This window comes from Rhamphochromis sp. 'chilingali', assembly GCF_963969265.1.
Source record: "Rhamphochromis sp. 'chilingali' genome assembly, chromosome: 1".
Classification (NCBI taxonomy): Eukaryota; Metazoa; Chordata; class Actinopteri; order Cichliformes; family Cichlidae; genus Rhamphochromis; species Rhamphochromis sp. 'chilingali'.
Genome location: NC_137929.1, coordinates 18,081,369 through 18,104,880, shown reverse-complemented (window position 1 = coordinate 18,104,880; position 23,512 = coordinate 18,081,369). Strand labels below are relative to the sequence as shown.

Genomic DNA, 23,512 nt, shown 5'->3' with positions numbered 1-23,512 from the left:
CAAAGGATTAATGTCAGACAAAGTGTTAGAATAGCAATACTGTGTGAAAGTTAGCATTTGATATGTTGTTTATCATAAGTTAAATTTTGGGTTAAATTATATCCAAATGTTTAATTTCATCTTTCTTTATCTTTTCAGTTGTTACTCTTCCGTAAAATGATTGGCCTTTTCTCATTGCAAAACCAGTATGCAGTCCATCACTCAGATCTGATTTTTAAAGTTTTTGCTGTCATTCCTGTGTGACCATTTTATTAACCAGTTTAAGTGGGAGATGGTAGGATAAACGATCAATCTATATTCCAGGTTGAATTAAACCAGTTGCAATCACAGTAATTAGCCACATGCAGGCAGTAAATCTAGAGACATAGTGTTAGGAGAACTGTAATCTCTCAAATAGTGTTGGTTGGCTTGAGGTCATTTGTAACTTCAGTCCAGCCCTCATCTCCGAGAGCCAAACTGGTATCACTTGCAAAGCCTCTGTTGGTCTGTATTGACAGCTCTCTGGTTTTGTATCAAAGGACTACAGTCCCAGTCATGTTTCATAATAGAGACTGTGGGTGCTGGCATCAAGCCCTCTCAGGAATTGTTCTGGCGCCATGAAACTCATACACTTCACTTGTTCTCTGTGCTTAAACATGTGATCAGACCTTAACCCTTAAGTCCCTACAGAACTGAAGAATCTGGCAAGAACACCAACAGATACTGGACTTTGATCAGAGCCTGTTAGCCATTTCGTTAGATGCGATCAGACAATTTAGCATTTTATAACTACTCTAAAAAAACCTTACATAATCTTTTAAATGTAATGCAAATGTGTTAACAACTACACCACAGAGTCACTGATAATATTCAGCTCAGTTTTTAGCTAAATAAGCCAATGGAGAGACAATATTTTTATTGCTAAAATGAACATCTCTCAATTGAAAAAATATAGTACATTATATCTATATCAGATCTGCATCCGCTGAGCTGAATGCACTACGTTCATAATGGCTGATACCTGTGCCCAGCAAACCATGTGGGGCCTGTTGAGCTTTTCAGTCTGTTACTATTTTCAGAACCTGGTGGAGTAACTAGCAGATGCAGAGAAGGCCAGACTCAGTGGGGATGTCTGTTTAAAGGTCACCCCCACCTCCTGCATGCTGGTTGAAACATTTTTTATGCTAGGCCTCATTTCAGCTCAGAAACTATAACACAAACAGGTAATGACTTAAATTAATTTCAGAATTAGTAAATGTATAAATAAAACTGAATTGAAGTTTAGTCTATCACAACTGTTTGTTTATTTTGTGTTTCTACAAATATAGGAACACACATCCCACTGTGTTGTGAGTTGTGTGAGGGAAGGTGACTACATGCACAAAAAATGGGCCATTCTTATTGAGGAAATAGCTTTCTAATAACCAGGTGTTATCTGTCTTTTGCCTCCTAAGCTTCATCTGGTGGTTCTGGAACAAAGTCTTCACTTCTTAAATGAGATTAATAAACACCACAGTGAACAGTGACCAGGAAGTGCACGTGGAATACATATTGTATTGTCTTTCATCAACATTCATAAATCCCATTGTTTGTGTGTTAGACCGGGCATACAGCCAGTTTCTTCATTTCAGTTGTGTTGAGGTACAGCTTAGCACTGAAGCACTGAACAAGATGACAAGGTTGTCTGGATCTTTACTTCTGAATTAATCACAGAAGTAATGCTTGGCTTCTATGGGGCATGCGAGAGTACAGGAAATGAACTGTTAGTCTCTGGGAAGGCTAGCTTTAGACCCACTACAAAAGGATTTTTGTAAGAACAAAACACAGAAAGTTTAAAGAACCCTGAACTGTGCCTTCTGATCCTTTAGAAAGTGAGTGTTTTGGTAGGCTTTTATGCACAGATTCTCAGCATATTTACTGGCCAGATCAGCTCTTACACTGGAACACACAACACTTTTTCACCTTTTTCACATTTCTCCTCTCCTGTAACCTGCAAGTGTCATGGTCCTGGGTCGTGTGACCCAGTGTGTTATGCTTAACCTATTTTGATGTTTATTGTTTGCTTAGGTTCTTTAAGGTAGTCCAGTCCTTTTTGTAATTATGTTACCCTTGCATTACGTCTCCCTTGCCCTTCGTGTGTTTATGTCTGTGTGTCTTGTACTGTCAAGTTCATGCTGTCAGTTATGTCACCTCCCCCTGTACTACGTCTCCCCGGTTCATGTCTCATGTTTCCTGTTTTACTTTGAAGGCCTGCATTCACTGTCTGTGTATTCAGCTCACTCCTCCTGTCCTGTCGTTAAGTTCATGTGTGTCAGCTGCGTTCCCATGTGTGGCCACTTCCCCTGATCATCCCTCATGTGTATTTAGTCTAGAGATGGCACGATACCACTTTTTTATGTCCGATACCGATACCGATATCATAAATTTGGATATCTGCCGATACCGATATGAATCCGATATAGTGTTTTTTAATCAACAAAACTGTTTTTTAAAATATCTTGCTGCATTTTGCAAGTCTGCAAGTTCATACTCAAGTTTAAAACAACAACTACACTAAAGCTATTCTGTTATACCTGTATACAAAAAAAATATTTCATAGTTCAGCAATACTGATCAATCTAATAAACTTAGACCTACACCATCCTCCCTATTCTGGTATTTTAAAGAGTACTTAGCGTAAATATTAAGCAACCTAACTAATAGGGTTGCAACTCCCAGCAACAACAAAAATAAATAAATAAAAAATAGGGAACCACCCCTCACGCTCCACCTCATGATGCTTAATCAACGTAATCAACCTTAATTTGATGCAGTGTGAAAAAAAATGCACAGAAATCAATTATTTTTCAAGAAATATTAAATAGATTCAACATCTTTCTTCAACAAAATTGCAGACTGCACAGATGGTACCTTCCCAAAGGAAAATGTACTATAGCTTACTAGGGTATATATATTAGACTTAATAGTCACTATATACAGTAATTGACTTCTATTCATTTTACATCAAATTAAAACTTTGGGTGTCAGATAATTATTTATTAAAAGCTAGACATTTTAAATGAGAATAAGAAAGAAAAGTATGTCTTTGTGCCCCCTTTTCCCAGTTAATGCCCTATCGGCCCCCCTGGCTAAACTTTGCTAGATCCGCCCCTGCACAGTTACCAGCCGTCAGCTACGTAGAAAAAGATCCTGGTGTAGAAAGTAATATTAAATACATTCTAACAACAGCTGATCAAGCTTAAACGTGCTGCTGTTGTTCAGCCGCTGGTTTCCTCTTTCTGGCGCAAAGTGGACCAAAAACAAACAAGAGAGACTCACGACAGAAAAGCCGATCAGCTGATTTAAGCAGTTTCAGGATTGAAGTAGCAGCCGGAGAGCGAGAGGCAGTCGCTCGTTAAGCTTAACGTGGGAATGCTTTACAAACATTCAGAGATGGACTTACACACTTGCTTTACTTCTCTCAGGGATAACTTTGTCGGAGATGAAATGCCAGGTTGCTAGCGAAGCTCCAAATGCTATCCAGACCACCGACAGGTCCCGCATGCCACAGCTGCTCTATCATGTGATGCATACTGCTCCGACGTTCTGAGGCGAGTTACGGCGTGTTGCAAGTTTTGTGAGGTGCTTTCGTGATATTTAATGGATCGGATTACATTTTTTATTTTTCTCCGATATCCGATCCAGTAATTTAGGTCAGTATCGGACCGATACCGATACGTAATATCGGATCGGTCCATCTCTAATTTAGTCTCTGTGTTTCTTACAGTCTGTGTCGCGTCGTCTGTGTTCCCACCCTCCGTGTTTCCATGCCTGGTCTGTTGTCTTCCAAGCCATAGCCTCACCATAGTTTGTTCCCAGTTTAGGTTTTTGTTTAGCCACTCCATCCCTGCTGTATTTGCACACCTTGTTTTCAGCCATAATAAAGGCTCGCCTTCTGTTAAAGCTCACTCCCGTCTGTTCACTTGTGTACGCACCTGGGTCCATTACACGCATTCTCCACTCGGTCCGTCACAGCGGACCGTGACAGCAAGGGCATATTCGTTTCTTTGTCAAGTACATATTCACAGCAGAGAATATGATGAAATACTGCATAGTGTAATAATTTACCTTCACATTCTTCTCCTGTGTTATGGTTGTCTTACCTTAAAAGACTGGCTGCAGCAATTGGTGTGCAGCCCTCAGTCAGGCTGGCTCTGTGCCTCATATTTCTTGGCGCTCTTTGTGCAACAGCTGGAGTTCTGCAATTGACATTTCATGTCTCATTCACACGCAGATGCACACATTCCTGTATTTCCTGTAGAAACCAAATGCAAGCATAGTTTTTACAGACACACAGTCAAGGTTGTTATAATTAGCTATAACACTAAACCGAAAACTAAATGTGAAATAACATTTTAGTTAACTAAAAAAAAAACCAAAACTAAATTTCTGGAAAAAATGTAACCAAAAAAGGTTTGTTGAAAATAAGACCCTGTGTATGTAAGTTTATTTCTCCTTATCTACAACTATGGGTTCTGGTTTTTGTGCCAAGATAAACAAAGGTACCATCTCAATTAAAACCTTTCTTGTCAAGCTGGAGCTCCATCTTTCAGCTTGTTTATTTAGTCCAAGTGTCTTAAGTATATCCATTTGACCATTTAAAAGGCATTTTCTTGTAAAATCTGTGGTTGAGATTTTCTTTTAAAGATGCATAGTTCCTTGCTTTTACAAACGAGTTCATATGTTGGCCTACAGCCTTATTAGAAACCACCTGCACTATATCCAAAGACAATAACTTAGCCCTAAGCATATGTATATCGCCCCAAAGATGATTAGGTTTCAAAAATACCTCAAAGCTTTGACATTAAGAAATGGTAAACATGCACAGTTTGGTGAAGCATTTTTATTCCTGTAAAGGAATCACAAAGTTTCACTATGGATTTGTAAATTGAATCATCACCAAGTCTGAGTTGAAAGTGAAATGCTGGTAGGTGCTTGCATATACATTTTTTAGTCTACATGTAAATGTTCTCACCATGCATGGCATGGCAAGCTTAGTTGTCCAGGGCTTATTTGTCAGTTAAGTACTACACATGTGTGTGTTTGCAGACTGAAACCAAATGAGAACTAGAAAAATTTGCATTTCCTGCGAAAATGCAGTGTGGATGCCTTAACGGCTGAAGATATCTGCTGAAAAAAGCTGAAAAAGTTGAAACAAAAAAAAAAAAAAAAAGATGCCCTGAGCAGGATTCGAACCTGGCCCTCCTGGTCAAAGGGCAGCTATTTAGCTCACTGAGCCAAACACTTTCTCACAAAGAAAAGGTGGAGAGATTGACAATTGTGCTAGCAGAATTTGGGCAAAAAAAAGGGGGTGAAAATTCTGCTGAAAAGAGTTCAATCAGCAGAATTTCTGCTGAAAAGAGGTGACTGAGCAGAATTCTGCTGAAAAGAGGTTTTTGCTGAAAAAGAGCTGAAAAAGTTTGGATTTGTGCTGAAAAGGGGTTAAAAAAACTGAAAATTTTGCTGAAAAGGGGTGAAAAAAATGAAATTTGTGTTGAAAAGAGTTTAAAAAAAGTTTAACTGTTAAGTGAAAGAAATGTTGCCATAAGCTGGATTTGAACCCAGGCCTCCCAGTCTGAGAACGGATGCTTATCTCACTGAGGTAAAACACAGCTCAGCCCATCATGCAAAATCAGTGACCACATTGATAATGTGTTCCATTCATTTCAATGGTCAAAAGTCATAACACACATCAGCAGAAATAGCAGAATTTTTTAAAGTTTAAACATAGCATTTCTGCTAAAACTTAGTATTTATGCTAAATAATATTTTTTTCCTGCCAAATCATAGCATTTGTGCTGGAACACAGAAAGTTCCACCAAATCATACAATTTGTACTAAAACATTATTTATGATTTAGCAGAAACATTGGGACTTGGTAGAAATACTATGATTTACATAAAATACTTTGACTTAGCAGAAGTACTACAATCTAGGAAAAAAGTACTAAAGCATAGCAGAAATTCTATCATTGAGCAGAATTACTAGGATTTAGAAGAAATACTAAGATTTGGCACAAACACTGATGTGGCTCAAGAACCTTTATTGTGCAGTTATACTATGATTTGGAAGAAATACTATACTTTGGCACAAATACTATGATTTGGAAGAAATACTATGTTTTAGCACAAATACTATGATTTGGCTCAAATACTATAACTATCCTCAGTCAGAAGGAGAGTCAGACATCCAGGGATTAGATTACCACGAGGTGGAGTTTATTGCGGTCAGATGGATGGTACAGGGAGGTATGGCATACAGTAGGAGGATGTGGAGAGGTGATATGGTGTGGTTTCTATGATTAAGAACAGGGTATGCATTACAACATGCATACAGATTAAAGATTAAGAAAACTGGTAACAAATTCCTCCACTACAAATCAGTCTGATGCCACTTTTTACAGGGTTCCCGTTTACTAAGGCACTACCCAAAAGGCGCCACAAGAGGGCACTCCAACACAAGAGATGACCTATTTACACTGATGCACTTAGTAAACAGCCCCTACTTAGCCACTACATAATACAGTGATATTACAGTATACAAATTCACACAAATACTATGATTTGGCAGAAATACTATGATTTAGTACAAATACTATGATTTGGCAGAAATACTATGACTTAGTAGTAATACTATAACATAACAGATTTCCTAAAAAAAACTATGAAATTGCATTAATTCTATGACTTGGCAGAGATACTACGTTTTAGCACAAATACTATAACAACGCAGAAATACTATGACTTAGTAGTAATACTGTAACATAACAGTTCAATGTTCTTGCACAAATACCACAATATGGCAGAAATACTATGTTTTAGCACAAATACTGTGATTTGGTATAAATACTATGATTTGGCACACATACTATATTCCGCAGATACACTATAACATAACAGATATGCTACAACTTAGTAGTAATACTATAACATAACAGAATTATTATTTGGGCACAAATACCATGATTTGGCAAAAATACTATGATTGGGTACAAATACTATGATTTGGCAATAATACTGCATTTTAACACAACTACTGAGATTTAATTGAAATACTATGATTTAGAAGAAATACTATTACTCCATACAAATACGATACTTTGGGACAAATACTATGTTTTGGTTCTAATACTATGATGTGCAACAAATACTATGATTTGGCACAAGTACTATGATTTAGTACAAATACTATGATTTGGCAGAAATACTATGCCTTAGTAGTAATACTATAACATAAGAGATATACTATGGTTTTGCAGACATACTATGTTTTTGCACAAATACCATGATTTGGCACAAATGCTATGATTTAGCAGAAATACTATGATTGGGTACAAATACTATGATTTGGCAATAATACTGCGTTTTAACAACAACTACTGAGATTTGATTGAAATACTATGATTTAGAAGAAATACTATGAATCCATACAAATACGATGCTTTGGCACAAATACTATGATTTGGCAGAAATACTATGACTTAGTAGTAATACTATAACATAACAGTTCAATGTTCTTGCACAAATACCACAATATGGCAGAAATACTATGTTTTACCACAAATACTGTGATTTGGTATAAATACTGCGATTTGGCACACACACTATGATTTGGCAGAAATACTATGCCTTAGTAGTAATACTATAACATAACAGATATACTATGGTTTTGCAGACATACTATGTTTTTGCACAAATACCATGATTTGGCACAAATGCTATGATTTAGCAGAAATACTATGATTGGGTATAAATACTATGATTTGGCACAAGTACTATGATTTAGTACAAATACTATGATTGGGCAGAAGTACCATGTTTCAGTACAAATACTATGATTTGGCAGGAATACTCTGGTTTAGCAGAAATACTCTGATTTAGCAGAAGTACTATCTTTTGGTAGAAATTCCTGCTAAAAGGTACTATTTCTGCGTTTTAGCAGAAATACTGTAATTTGGCATAAATACTATAATTTGGGATAAATACTATGATTTGGCACATATAATATATTCAGCACATATATTATAAAATAACAGAAATATTTGGCCCCAAAACCATGATTTTGCACAAATACCATGATTTTGCAAAAATACTATGAATTAGCAGAAATACTATGATTTAGCAGAAGTACTAAGATGTAGTAGAAGTACTTTGCTTTAGCAGAAATACTATGATTGAGGAGTAATACCTAAACATAGGAGAAATATTGATACACAGACACACATACACAGAGAGTAAAGGGAACAGGAGCTGTGGAGAGTCTGGGCTTGGTATATGTAGGTCAGTTAAATTAGCTGCACCTGCTGTAGTCAGCCCTTACACACACAGACACAGAGAGAGGTGTGAGTTTTCTTCAGTGTATTTCTGACATTCAGGATTCCCCTCGAACAAATGGCCATAATTTCCTAACCGTAGAGGCTAGAACGGTCATTCAGGCATCGTTTTATTCAGAAGAGATGGGGGAATCTTCAGGTCTTCATAATTCAGAGATAAAACATAAATTATTAAAGATATATGACTTGTAATACACTGTAACTGAGTAGAGGCGAAGCAAAAACTGCCTTGACTTGCGCTCAAACAACCTTTGGTAACTCTAAATCTATATGGAGCATCAAAATCATTCTTTCACCGTAAGAAACAGCAGGCTTTGGTGAACAGTCATGGAAATTTTCAGGGCTCTGTGGAAATCCATCAAAAAGATATGACGAGAGAAAAAAGTGGTTCATTTCCAGAGATTGAAATCTGATGAAATCTGAGCGAGGGACAAATTTCCTACCCTCAAACAAGTCCAACTCATTTCAGAACGGTAATAGGTGAGAAAGAAATTCTTGAATTGTGAGCGTCAGGAGTGTCTGAAGATATACGGGGACAAGCCTCATGTCTTAACTTCGCTTCGTTAAGGAGATATGACAATTTGAAAATGCCTCTCATTAGAGAAATCCAGCGGTGATTTTGAACAAACTCTCCATTGAGTTTATATGGAGAGTTTTCTGACTTTGTGTTACTCTGAGGAGATTTGCAAAATATCTATGAGTCCCACAACAATGATAGTGACATTTTCTGAAAGCCAGCAAAAATACCTACGTTTTGATGTATAATTTGTGGGGCTTGAGTGGAAATTGAGCGAGTAGCAAGAAGTTGTTTGGACATGAAGAGAAAATTCAAACAGTTTCACTGTCCCCTCTGAGTTAATTGCATAGCAACCATAGCAACGCATGTATTTTCTGAAAAATCACAATTTTGCAACTGAAGACTTAAAGAGAGATAAGATGAAAACGGTAGAAGATCTGAAAAAGCTGAATCACACAGGAATAGCCAAATCATTTGAGAACATTTTAAAGTTTGAATGGAGTTTCTAGGTGAAAGTATGAGGCAGTAGTTAAGTTTCAAAGACAAGAAAGTTTTAGCAGAATTGTGGAAGTTTCCCATTCATTTCAATGGGACAAATTAAAGGAAAAAAGTGTAATATTTTAAAAAGTATAATAGTAATAAACACCAGAAGTCATAGCCGGCATTAGCAGAAAGAGCAGAACAGTTTAGAGTTTGAACGGTGAAAATAGCACAAAAATTGTGGAAGTAGATCCACGGCGAAAAGTGTACGGAAACACCCGGAATAATAAAGAATAAAGAGAAACAGGAACTCAATAGTGTGGATGCCTATTAAGGCATCCACACAATTAGACTTGACAATGTGACAATGTTATCTTCTAGCTGTCCATTCAAGACAAGCGTGAACCACACTGTCTACCTATTTTTTCCCCCTTTTTTAAAAAAAAAACTTTTACTGTCCACTCATATGACTAAATTACAGTTTTAATGCTGCCTCGTCAATAAACTAGCTTTAGGATCCAGTCTGGCAATTGTCTTATTTATAACAGGTGAGAGAAAATATTTAATTGTCAGGGTAAACAGTAGGAACAGCAAACTAACATCTGCCTTTCCCAGCATCACGTCTTATTGGGGTTAAGCCCTGAAAGTTTTCCCACAAAGTCCCAAATCTTTGACAAAGTACAAATACGTCTTTGCTTACTTTATTAGAGTTACTTGATTATTGAATGTTGTGGTTGTGGTTGTTGTTGTTGTTGTTGTTGTTTATTTTTATAGTATGTGTACTTTTTTCTCCTTACATTGTCAAAAATGCTCTCTACTTTAGTTTAATTTGAGTTGTTGTTGTTGTTGTTGCACATCACTGTGTGCCATCAAACATTAAGCTAAATGGAGAGAACAATAACACATAAAAGATTATCACAGGCACAACCATACAGTATATTTACATATCATTTATAGGGCTATACTGAGGGGTTTTAAGCGAGCTAGAAAAAGTGCAGATGTCCCAAAATTGTCGCTGTGGTACTTCAGCAAGCGCTGCAGAAAAGCAGCATGCATAAAGGGAGTAAAACACTGTAGCATGTAATTTCAACATATCTAACAGCTCAACAAAAATCACTCAAACGGTTTCTGTGCACTTTCACACAGTGTGTCTGGGAGAGGAAAGAGTGAGAAATAACTTTACTGGTGAAAGATGTAAGAAACACAGGGCAGGAAGGGAAGAAGAGGGGTAATATTTAAAAGTAAGGCACTTTATTGGTGGGAGCCGGTTTAGTTCGCCATCTGATCAGCCGACCATATGGCGTAAAGCAGCCACCCCGGGTTTGAATCTGACCCGCAGCCCTTTGCCTCATGTCTTCCCCTCTCTGGCAAACTGAAAATTACTCAGATTGGGTCTATATGAATTATTTTGATAAACTATGTATTTTTGTTTGTCAAACACCCTGCAGAACAAACTGAGGTATACTAACTAACCTAGCCTATATACTAATAACTTTGTGGTAACGTTGGAAAAGCAGGTTAGTTTGCCGTACTGTAGTTAATTTATAGCAATCCACTATGTTGGCGTGGTGCACAGCAGCTGTGGTTTTCATGGTCAGTGCTAGATTCATTCACTGAATTCTACTTTATACTGCACTGTACTTTATACTAGTATAAATACTGTACATGGTCACTGAAGGGAACGGAAATCTGCCAATATAGCCTGGGAAAATTTCACTCTAATCTTGTTGCTCATTGAAATATTTTGAAAGCTATCAGCTGACACTAACTAACTTGCTGAGTGTTTGTGTTTTTGCAGGTAAAATCATTGTTAATCTTTAACTGTTTGGGGGGTTTATTTTAAGACTGTTAGAGGGTGTCAGGTTTTGTATTGTTGATTATCATTTATGCTTAGAAATATCTACTTATATATGCTTAGAGTTTTATAATTAGTTTTAGATTGGTAGAGGTTTGATCCTTAACCCTTGTGTGGTGTTCGTATTTTTGTTACTCAGCCAGTGTTCATGGGTCTGGTGGACCCGCTAGAGTTTTGGCTTTCCAAATTAACACTATCAAACAATTTTATGTTAAATTACTCAACAGATGTTTACTTCATCCCAATTACAAGACATATGAACAGCAAACATGGTTAATTTTTTCCCTTTACCTTTGTTAGATCACATTTATGAATTAATGTGCTTCTTGTTTTTCTTTTATATAAAATGTTATAAATAAATCAGTTATAATCAAGTGGAGTGAGTGGAAAGACACAACACATTTACACGTGAAAAAATAATTAATTGTTTAATTTTTCTTTTGAAAAAAACTGAACACGGGTCTCACAGACCCGAACACCATACAAGGGTAAATAGTCTGCAAACTTTGTGTGCATTCCAGAGCACTCTGGGAGCATGGGAGAGGTCGTACCTTGTCTTATTGTTTTATGGTAGGATAAACTTCCAGACCAGCAGGTTTAGGGAAGTCCTTATAGGGTCACACTCTGACCCCCCCCTCCCCCCCCCCCCCCCCCCCCCCCCCCCACACACACACACACACACGCTTACACAACGCACAGGCAAGGTACTCTTTGTGTGTATGTATACGTCATATGTTAATGAACCTATGTATATTCATGTAACCTCAATAAAAGGGCAGTGTTACGGGAGAGCGGACAAGAGCAACTGGGGTCAAGTGAAGGAACAGCGCTTGTCCGGTTCTCTCCCGTGCACGAGAAACATGAAGAACTTTGCCTACTCGTGTCTTGCTATGCTGTGTAATTATATTGTCTTCAACGTTCCAGCGAATAGGTTTAAGTTACAAACCTATCAGAGGGGAGATAAACTATAAAGACTAAAAAACAGGAACACTAGTTAGGTTAGGTTAGAAGATTTTGGGAGAATCCACTACAGACAGGTAAATGGTTTCAGTTCTAATCATCCAATCAAAAAAGATTATAGTAAAAGTCATCAGCTGCTTCAACTGCCCAGGTTTGAACCACCTGTCTGCTGAAAACAAACCCACCAGTTAAAACTAACCCTGAAATGAATGTGCCAATCCAAATGCTCTGTCATTCCCGTGCATTTAATTTCACCAACAGCTGCCAACAGCTTTCAGTTGGACTGCAGCAAATACTGACATGCTGCTACTCTGTGGCCCACCTGCTGAAAAACAGCTTCTAAATCCAAGACCGTAACTCAAAATACTGTTTGAATCACGAGGGTCTCAAGGACTTGTTCTACACAACAGTGTGTGTTTTATGTTCCTGGTGTAGAAAATGTGGTCACAGGAGCAATTTAAAGAGTGCAGTCTTTCCTGCTGTTGGGATGAGCTCCTAACTGAAAATACAATGTATATCAATGGGTCTGTTAGAAGGTACTCCCTCCACTTGGATCCACACATTTCAAATAATCTCTTAGCACTGAGAGACATGTCATTGGAAAGACACAATGGTGGTTACGTTTTGAGGGTACAATGATGGCTGTAGAGCGAAAACTGTGGACACAGCAGCCCTGAAATACAAATGAATTACATTATAAATGTTTGTTGAATAAAGTTGAATATTTTAAAAAAATATAAAAGTTAGAAATGAGAAAAATACAAGCACACATTTCGAAAAGAAGAGATATCTAATGGTGGTTTAGTGGTGGCTGGACGGTATTGAAGGAGACAGCCGGCGAAAAATGTGTGAAATAAAACTAGAATCTCAGTCAGTGAATGCGGAATAAGCTTAATCAGCATTCACATTACTGAACAATCCATTCTATGTTCAAAGTCACTTAAATCACCTTTTCTTCCCACGATTTTGATGCTCAAGTTGGAAATCGGTGGGTCATCGTGACCATGTCTATACTGTCTGTACTTCCATGTGAGCCATGTTAGCGGCTGACTAGATATTTGTGTTAATGCGCACTTGAGCAAGTGTGCTTAACACGGTGGCCAGTCAATGTTAGTCATTAGGCCCCTTAATATTTTCATTTGTACTCCAGCATTTGCAGAAGGCCTGCCTTTGGGTCTCTGTTGACTCTGGAATTGCCCCTGTAGCAGCTGCTATTTATCTTTCAGCCTGCAGCAGTTGAAAGAGTTCATTCTCAGAGTTTCCATTGTGTGTTGTCAAGACTCATCTAGGCTAGTGAGACAAGAAGGTGATATTTCACCTAGGTTTCTCTCTTCATGCACATTTCTCATGTTTTGTGGCCCTGGTTTGATAAATCCATATTTTTTGTAGAAATATATTCCTCATCTTTCCATCAGTCACTCTCTAAATCAAGCATGTGCGCATCTTGGTCTTCAAAGACTTTTCTACACGCCTTAGTAGTCACACTTCCCATGCATGGTTACACTCTCATATCGGCATTCTTCCCGGGGTGAACAAATCTGATTTATGTATGCTGCCCTCTGTTCTGTTAATGAACACAATAAATGTTTCATGAGAAACACACCTGTTGACCTCTGAGGGCATGGATAAACAGAGGGAGGATGAAATCGCCGGGCATAAGGAGCACAGGGGGAGGGGGAATGGGGAGGATCTCTGAAGGAGACAGAGGAAAGGAGGTTCCTTAACTTTTATGGCACATCTGTCTCTCTTCCGTCGCTGCAGCAATGATGCAACACACTCACACAAAAACATACTCAGCTGGCTCTGGTTTAGCCACGCAACTTGCATGTGGATCACTGCAGCTCTCATTGTGCTGCCGTTATTTGATAGTAGGTTTGGTGCAACACAAAGTGACATTTATGTGGCTAAATGTATCCTGGAACAGCAACTAATGAAATCATGCTTTGGAAAAAACTGAGTTTAGGTGTCATTTGGGGGAGGCTTTTATCCAAGACTTCTAATAGAACAAGTTTTTACAAAGTGTCAAACACCCCCATAAGTAAAATGATTCTGTTGCTTATTATTTGAGATGTGCACAGACCTCATTAAGGTCACATGTCAGTTTTTCCTCAGTTTTAACAGCACATTACTCAACATAATGCACAACATGTGGCTCCACTGCAACACAGATTTTTAGCATTACTTGCTCAAAGAAGAACTGAATGACTAAGTGATGTAGAGCATTACAGCCACTATGACTTTGTCTGTTTTATTAAAGACATGTGTGGTGTTTTAGCATCACAAAAAACCCCAAAGAAACTTCAGTGTCAAAGTAGTGACATAAAAGAGAGAAATATCTTATCAGTTTTTAATGAAGGAGGATGCTTCACTGACCAAAGGGACATTTGTAGTATTGTTTTGTTTTTTAACAATGTTGTTGTTATTGTTTTTACTTTTTGGTTGTTTTTCAGACCCCTTTTTTTGTCACAGCAAAATAAAAAAGTAGAATTCAAAACTGTCTGAGATCATGTTATAGAGACTGAAAACCAATTGGCATTTCAGGCACAGAACTTAAAAGGCTGTATAACTAAAAACATTTCACAAGCAAGCACCAGTCTGTGCTCGTATTCTAAAATATATTAGCTATCCTAACTATCCTGCTACACTAACAAAAGATTCTTTGTAATGAAAGTGTCTTCAAGCCCGAAGCTTCTCTCTACTGTTCTCTATTTTACCATCTGTGCACTCTGCTGAAATGAAATCACCTTGCTCAATCGTGTTGTTTTTTTATTTCACTTACAGTCTTTTAACATAAATGCAAAGATAATCAACAGCAAATGCAAATATGACAATATCAAAAACATATGAAATAAAGTTCATACTAAGACAGTACTCACTAGTCTAAAATGTTAAGTGTACCACAAATGTACCCCAATCAAAATTGTGTATATGTGTTTGTTTAAATTCAGGGATCTGTGTTTTTTCAGGAATATGTCATGCTCATACTCCGGTCTGACCAGAATCTCAACCACACATCCATAGATCCATCATAACCTGAGGTAGGCATATACACACAGAGCCGTGGTATCGTTGCAGTTTTGTGTATCCAGTGCGAGCAGGTGAGCGGCAATGAAAAAGCTCTTTTCAGCACAGTTCATGCATGGTGAAAGAAAGTCAGTGTGTTGCCTGAAACACTCCTCATCTTTTTTGTGTCAACAAGGGCTCACACACACACATACCCACACACATCCATATATATAGCTATATGTGTACTGACTGCAGTGCCAAGTCCACTTCACACAACTCCAACTTCGACCAGCCAGCAAATAAGGCTGCTAAAAATAACTGAGCAGGGCTACTGTGAGCGTCCTTTGTGTGAGTTTGGCTGGGATGTTATTAAATTCTCTGTGTGTGTGTGTGTGTGTGTGTGTGTGTGTGTGTGTGTGTGTGTGTGTGTGTGTGTGTGTGTGTGTGTGTGTGTGTGTGTGTGTGTGTGTGTGTTGGGAGGGGTTGATTACCGACCAACCCTCAGACCTGTCTCAGTTAAATGCACCAGCAGGACTTCAAGAACTATCCCACAGAAAAAAAGAGCTATGTTATTAAAAAGTAATGATAAAATACTGACAATGCATCTGCAACATCAAAACTGGAACTGAAACTGAAACATTACAGCTGTTGTCATGCTGTCCCCAGAAAAAAATAAAATACCACTGGGGTTTTTGTGACCGGGTCCCAGATGGATGGATGGATGGACTTTCTTTAAGTCAAGATTTATGGAAACAACCAGAAATATAATCTTAATGTGAACATTAAGCAGCATTTAAAGTAGAATAAGAAAAGAAAAATAAAATAAAATATAGAATAAGAGTGATGTAATATTGCTTTATTTTTCAAAATAATATAAATAAGTAAAGCTTTATTTACAGTTTCCAGTGCCCTGTACATAGTCGATATAATCTAAATGTGAGTGAAAAGTACACTGAATAGGTAGCTTTTTACTTTGCTTTGTTATTTACACAAGTTTAACTTCATGTTACACTTGTTTAATGTAGTAACAAGCAATGTTCCCTCTAATTTTTCATGTGTCTGAGCGAACACACAAACTCCCTGAGCGGCCCCTTGGACCACTTTGAGTAACAGCAGACGTGTGCACTGTGGTCACAGCAGCATCGAATCCATTCAAGTTACATGGTTAATTAAAATAATAAAATTACAGCATTTACATTTATGTTAGACTACTTTTAATTAAGTGCTTTAGCCCACTTACCATGAAATTTTTTAAAAATCTTGTTCATGACCTGTGTAGTATGTTAACAATATTGGAAGTAAAAATAACTTGAACTTCAGTAAAGCTCTGTCTTGTATTATGAGTCTGTGGTCTGGGAGAGAGTCCTGTAACTCTGTCTGCAAAATACAGTATATAATGACCAATGTTGGGTAATTAATTATATAGTTACTTCTGCATCAAATCTGATGCCACACAAATCATTTGTGTCACTCCAAAAAATAATTTCTGTCCACTATGAGATAAAGGAGAACAACAGCCTGATACCTGCAGGCCTGACAACAGATGTATCACTGCTGTAACACCTGTAACATTCAGCAGTTGCCTCATTGTTCTGACACACACAACAAAACTATTGACTACACTACACACTAACTACACAAGATTTGCGCTAAACGTGGCAAATCTCTCATCTCAAAACACCGCCGTCACTCCTAAAACTTCCCCCTTTCCTAAACAACTAAATGCCATGTCGCCATGTCATTTTTTGATTGGTCATCAGGGTACTTTTTCCAACGAATAGGAAAGGGGGGGGGGGGGGGGGGGGGGGTTGGTTTTGCTCACAGGCGGAGAGTGTTTTCCTTATAAAATGCAGTTTTTACCGTTTCTTACCACAGTAAATATAAACGATAGTATTCAGGAAAAACAAACATTGCAGATATTTTTTTATCATAACTCTGGTTTTACGTGGCCTATCAACACAATTTAAAACTGGTATAAAGTCCACACTTTTTCCGTCAATTTCCGTCTGTCCTGCTCACATCTCCAATGGTTGTACACGTTGCCATAAACTCCACATCAGCCACGCCGCTTTGCTAGCTAAAACACCGGTGTTGCACATAAGGACGCTGTCATAGCCTGTCAACGACGTTAATTAACTGCTTATATACGAATGTGAATCGCATTACTGGCTGGACTACAGGATAAGGTGGCTTCGTTCTAATCCGATGCGGGAGCAGCCAGTCACTTACTGACTAACACTGCAAAACAGAATTGTTAAAGTTTTATTTTCAAATCAGGTTAGTTTTTTTTTTTCTTTTTTTGTGCGCAACGCAGATTTTCTGTACGCAGAGGTCGTGCCACCAGTGCGCAATTGCGCACGCACGCAGCTTAGAGGGAACATTGGTAACAAGTTTGTGTGTCAGGTTCCTCTCCTGTTCACTAAATAATAATAAATAAATAATAATAAAAGCAGGTTTCATAATAAAGGCGTTTAACACTTGATTTCGAGATGTAATTCTCAAGTTTCTGCAAAAAACAAACTTATTTTACAATAAGAAGTGATTGCAAGAAAACAGGGACCTTTAAGAGACACTGAATCACCATCAAACTACTCTATGATTGGGACAATTGCTGATATGAAAGCCTAGAAATGTAAAAGTCCACAATGAAAAGGAATGAATGTAAATAGAATATAAGCATAAAGAGTGTTTAATTAGAAAATCTGATGAAATGAGAGAATTTCTTGAAATAGCATATTTCAAGCTTAATGAAAATTACAGTGATTTAAACCCATACACTCAAATTAAAATGACTATGCTGACACCTATATTTATTTCAGTAAAGTAACACATCTAGCTTCTGAATCTTTATTTGGAGTCCTGTATGCAACTGAGCAGGGCTAGCTCAGTAGGTAGAGTGTTCGCCCCATGATTTGAAGGCTGGGGTCAGGGGGTTTGAATCCACCGAACGGCTACCCTGAGGTATGAGTTACCCTTGAGCAAGGTACCGTAAAGGTACCGTCTCTACACACTGCTCCCCAGTGAATGGGTTAAATGCAGAGGACTACAAAATTTCCCTGGCGTGGGCCTATAAGGGTTTAAAAATAAAAAAGAAAATAAATCAAGTAAAAAGAAAAACTCAGGGACTCGGGATGTGTTAATGTCACTTTCCCAGTCTACACTGCTAAATTAGTGCTTCCTTTGTGAGGGACGATGTCCTTATTTCAACTCCTTCTCCATTTCCAAGCTAGCAAAATCCATTCTCCTCATCTATGGCTCAGAATCCAGAGCTGTCAGGTCAGCTTTTCCATAGCCGTATTTTAAGGTGTTCTTATTCCGAAATATGATCATTTGCAAAATTACACAAATACCCTTTTTTTCACTGCACATGTTGTTTGCCCACCATAGTGTTTTTTAACTATTCTTTTTCTTTCCTCTGCATCATATTTCACTGGCATTACAGCAAAGTTTTTCTTCTGACTGAATAATATCGACATTCACATCATGTCAGCCAGTTACATATGTTGCTTTTGTTTGGTTGTTTGGTTGTTTGATTTTGATGCAGTGTTTTTATATTGTCTCTTTTAAATTTTGTTGTTTTGAAGTTTATTTTATTGTCATGTTTGAATCCATCTTGTCCTGTCTTTTATCTCACATGAATGCAATGTAGGATAAGAGTGAATAAGAATGTCTTAAAGTCAGCAATCTGACTCAGTAATGCCTCAGTGAATGCAGACTGACTTTAAAGGTTATCTATACTCAAATTCAGCTGTTTAAAACTGGAGCTCTAGGACACGTTTTGGTGTGACACAACAGAGTCTCTGTCTCTGTAGAGTCTTTGACCTCTGGCAGTCAGGGGGTGGAAGGAGAGGGAAAATGAAACTTCCCAAGAGACCAAGCCACTGCAGAGGACACCATTGTCTATAATGCTGAGCAGTAATTAGTTTCTTGCTGGCTGAACTATTTAAAACTCCAGTAGCACTCTCCAGACTGCCTTCTTTTGTTATCAGTGCATAATTTGAGTGTATTTGCATTAACTGGAGCAAGACATTCTGTCAACAAATAGCCCCAAGTCCAAGTTATGACTAGGACATCTCATTACTTATAACATAGCGAGCACTGTAGCAGCTTATTTTTGAGGTATTTGGTCTTAGATGTTGGCCTTTTTATATTTTTATGTATTTAATTTTTTTTTAATATATTTTTCATATTTTAAAAATAAAATTGTGTGTTTTTCCTTGTTTTTGATCGCCACCATGCCCTGATAAATGTACTTTGTGGATAAAAATAATATCAATTTCTAATTAAATTTACTACACAAGAAATGTGCAAACTGTGGAGTGAAAATGTTACAGTCCAGAGGGCCCAAAATACACAGCCCCGTGCCTTTAAGGGCACTTGGTTCACTCTCAAGAGGATTTTTTTCTGTTGGACAGGTGGCATCAAAGTATAATTTTTCACAACATAGTGTAGTCATTCTGATCATAAATGTCATGCCGACTGTAAAATTAATAAACAAAAGGCAGCAAACTTAACACCAACCTTCAATTCTATTTTCAATTCATTTTATTTATATGGTGACAACGGACATCAACAGTCCCCTCAAGGCGCCTCATACCTTTTGATTATTAGATGACCTACTCTACCTCTTGAGCTCCAGTCACACTTAAAGTCCATGAGGCATATGCATAGTTGGTGTATTGTAATGTAAATTCTTTGCAGATGGCTGGGATTATACTTTCTGTGACTGCAAGTCCAGGGTTCGAACCCTCGACAGTGAGCATGAAAATTGATGCCAAGGTAGCTAAAGAACAGTCCAGAAAACAGCCAACAGCTGTTGGAGACCCCCCTGGAACAGCAGGGGTGGAGACCAGGCTACGTCCACACTAATGGGTTTTCGTTTGAAAACACATCGTTTTCTCTTCATTTTAGCCTCCTGTCCACACTGAGACCGCGTTTTTGCTCTAACCCTATCGGTCTGTATATGCTCCAGATAGCTTTTCTTCAAATTCTTTAATTCTCACTTGCTTTTGCAACTTTGTACTTTTGTGTTACTCGCAGCAACAACTCCACCTCATTGTTAGTCCATTTAAACAACTCGGTGCTTTTCCTCAACATTTTGCCGCAGCATTTCAAAGAGCTGGAAAGTAAATAAGCGGCAGACAGAAATGAGGCAGGTCAAATCTTCTTGCGTTTCATGCATGCACAGTACTGGAACGGAAACGTTTTCGGCCGTTTCAATGTGGCCGCGCAACTCTGTGAAAACAACTGAAAATGCTAGTGTGGACACTGAGCATTTTCAGACGAAAACGCAATTTTATAAATCTATCCGGGCTAGTGTGGACGTAGCCGCAGTGAAGGTGACAGGCACTGCAGATTTAGTGGGGGGCCAGCAATGAAGATGTAGAAACCCAGGCTTGCTGGAGGCAAGCAGAGGAGTGGAGAGGGCAGCAGACCTGAATCAGGCAACATTGAACCTCCTCCCTCAGGTGACAGGAACCCTCAGGCAGGACCACAGGCAGAGGCTGTTAGAGCTGTACGGAGCACAATGGTTCCTCAGGGCCTGGCTGGAGCTCCACAGGACAGACTGGATTTACTAGCTGGGGCTGTGCAGGTCATTTTGGACTCACTGGGTTCAGGATAGTCCCGATTAGCAGGCACAAAAGATACAGTTAGCTGTCTCAGTAGAAGAGTCAGAACTAGGAAACTCAGAAGTGTCAGAACACTCAGTCATGGATGTGGCAAGCTCTGAGGAAGCAGCTTCAAGGTTAGGCTAATCTCAGGAAGCAGAACCTAAGGGGCAGAACTACAGTGAATGGGGTCTCAGGGGAGGCTGCAGAGCGGAGCGGTCTCTGGGTTGGGCCCTGGGCAGAGCAGCCAGCAGACTGATGCCTCGCATCAGTGGACCTATGTGGAGTAGCAGGTAGGTGCTTGGCATCCTCAGACCAAAGGAGAAAGACAGGGTGGTTAAGGTGTCCTCAGAACTGGGTGGTGAGAAAGAGTGGTGCCTAGTTTTATCCAACACACCTGGGGAAAATGCAGGCACTGTTGGAGATATGACCAGAATTCTGTTGGGCCTTCAGGCTGGGCAACAAAACCTCCATTAGGCCAGGCAGCAGTGTAAATTGTGAAATGTGAAATTGAGGGTGCAGGCAGACTATGATTCAAATTCCTCTACATTTCTTTCCACCTGGGTAATTGTGAAAAATATGCTATTGTAAGTTGTAACTGGAAGAAATGCTATGAAAATACAAGAAGATTAAAATATAAACAACAAACAAGCTAATGACAAGAGAGAATAGAGAATATTTGTTGACAGGTTAAACTCTAAACTCTAAAAGTTTAGAGTTTAAAGATGAACTCTAAACTCAAGGTCTAAAAACCCAGGACTATGACAGAGACTCAAGCTTGAGGTGGACTGGACATGCACAGAGGACAGAGTGTGAATATAGCGCATAAAGAATGTTGAAGATGAAGTGGCCAGGTAAGAGCAAAAGAAGATTCAAGAATGTAGTAAAGGAGGGTTGTTGTGCCAACGGAGGATGCAAGAGATAGGGTGATGAACCGAGCCACCAATAGGGAGCACCTCGAAGGTAGAAGAAGATGGTGAAGTAAATTAACAGAAAGAGATCAGGGAACAAAAGTGTTCCTGCTAGTGAGACTTCCTTTGTAAAAAGTACAATTCTGTCTGTTCCCTCAGAGTTAAGTCACACAATGAATACATTTAATTTAAGACATTAATTATTATACACTTTTCTACCTTACTTGTGGATATGAATCACTCTGTTCACTGCAGGTCACCGGCTTGGAGCCAACAGAAATCCCTGATTGGTTCCCGGTGCTGCACCCAGTGTGTGGGTGTATATTTGGAGAATGAGTTGGATTAGAATCTAGGACAGCAAAGAGGTTGTTCCTAAGTGGGGACAGGTTAAAGAATAATGAAAGCAGATGTTTTTCTGATCAACCCTGCTGACTCATCATTCTTACTTGCACACAACTTGCAATTTTGTTTTTAGCTACAAAGGTAAGGAGCCCACAACTATTCATTTGTATGAATCTAATCATAAGGATTCAGCATCTGGTCAATGCAAAGGCGTTTAAAAACTCAATTGACAGATCTGTCAACAAAGTTCATTTTAAGACACAAAGTTCTTAAAACTGAATTGAGAGTTGACTCTGACTGATGATTAGCAAAACAGTTATTTCACTTCACTTCCAGCATCTGATTTTATACCTTCATACCGTTACTTTCCATCACTCTACAGAAAACTACTTTCTGAAATGGCAAAATGATGAAACATAGAGAGAATGTTATGTTGAGCATAGTAAATATGCAAGAAAAACAAGATTATGATTAAGATTATGGTTTGCTCAAATCAAGGGATTCCATGCAATGATCGATGCAAAATGTTGACACAACTATCTGCAGGAGTCAGCCTGGAACCTCGTCCCACCTGATGGTGCAGCATCTTAAAGAGAAGTAAAATAAGGAAAATCTCAGTGCAAATCTCAGTTTTGTCCTTTACCAGTTGCTCTGTCTCATGTTTACTTGTTCACACATAAGGGATCACTAAGGGTTTTCGCTTAGGCAGCAATTGTCCTTCACTGGAGCTTTCTTTCCCAGCTTTGAAAAATGTCCAACTGGGATAACCACTTTTACTCAGGGCCTTCTTGATGTGATCTTGATGCATTCTCAATCATCCAGGTAATTAAATCTCCAAAGGTTGTTTCTGTTCATCTGAACGTAATACTTTCAGTGGGAGGGAGAATCTCTCTAAATGCTTCTCAGCTTTTAAGGAGAGATTCTCCCACTGAAATCGTTACGTCCAGATGAACAGAATCAACCTTTGGAGATTCTTGATGTGATGTCCTTCTGCTTCCCTGGCCACTGTGTCTGTGGGGATGGTGTTCGCTCTATGTTTTAGTGTCCTGATGGCATCCAGTTTGTGCTCCAGTGGACGATGAGATTCAAATCTTAAATACTGAACCCTATGCCTAGATTTACAGTACACATAAACTTTTAAATGTCCCCCATTACCAATGTTGGGACTAACGCGTTATTAAGTAACGCGTTACAGTAACTACGTTATTATTGTGGTAACGAGCACGGTAACTTGTTATTATTCCAAAATCAGGAACGCGTTAGTCGTTACTACGATTTAGATAGGGTCGTTACTCGTTACTTCGTGTGGTGACTATGGCGGGGCTTCCACAGATTCAGTGACATTAGCAAGTGGTGGAGGCCAGCAGGTGGATGAAGGAAAAGGGACGCAGAAGGAAAAGAGACCTGAGGTGGCCGGCGGTCCAAGTGTGAACTGAACTTCAGGTAAGAAGTTTCTACTATCAGCTGATGTTTGCTGGAGCC

The 23,512-nt window shown here is 38.7% G+C and overlaps 2 protein-coding genes across 2 annotated transcripts in view; one reads left to right on the top strand and one right to left on the bottom strand.

Annotated features, from left to right (window-relative positions):
- The window catches only part of LOC308393174 (zinc finger MYM-type protein 1-like), a 188,599-nt gene that overhangs the window by 141,363 nt on the left and 23,724 nt on the right, over positions 1-23,512 (bottom strand). The gene's annotated exons all lie outside the window — the stretch shown is intronic.
- The window catches only part of arsj (arylsulfatase family, member J), a 35,386-nt gene continuing 32,701 nt past the window's right edge, over positions 20,828-23,512 (top strand). The window contains exon 1 of the mRNA XM_080876724.1: positions 20,828-21,070. Coding sequence (XP_080732850.1) covers positions 21,036-21,070 — 35 coding nt within the window. The 5' untranslated portion in view covers positions 20,828-21,035. The remainder of the gene's footprint in view (positions 21,071-23,512) is intronic.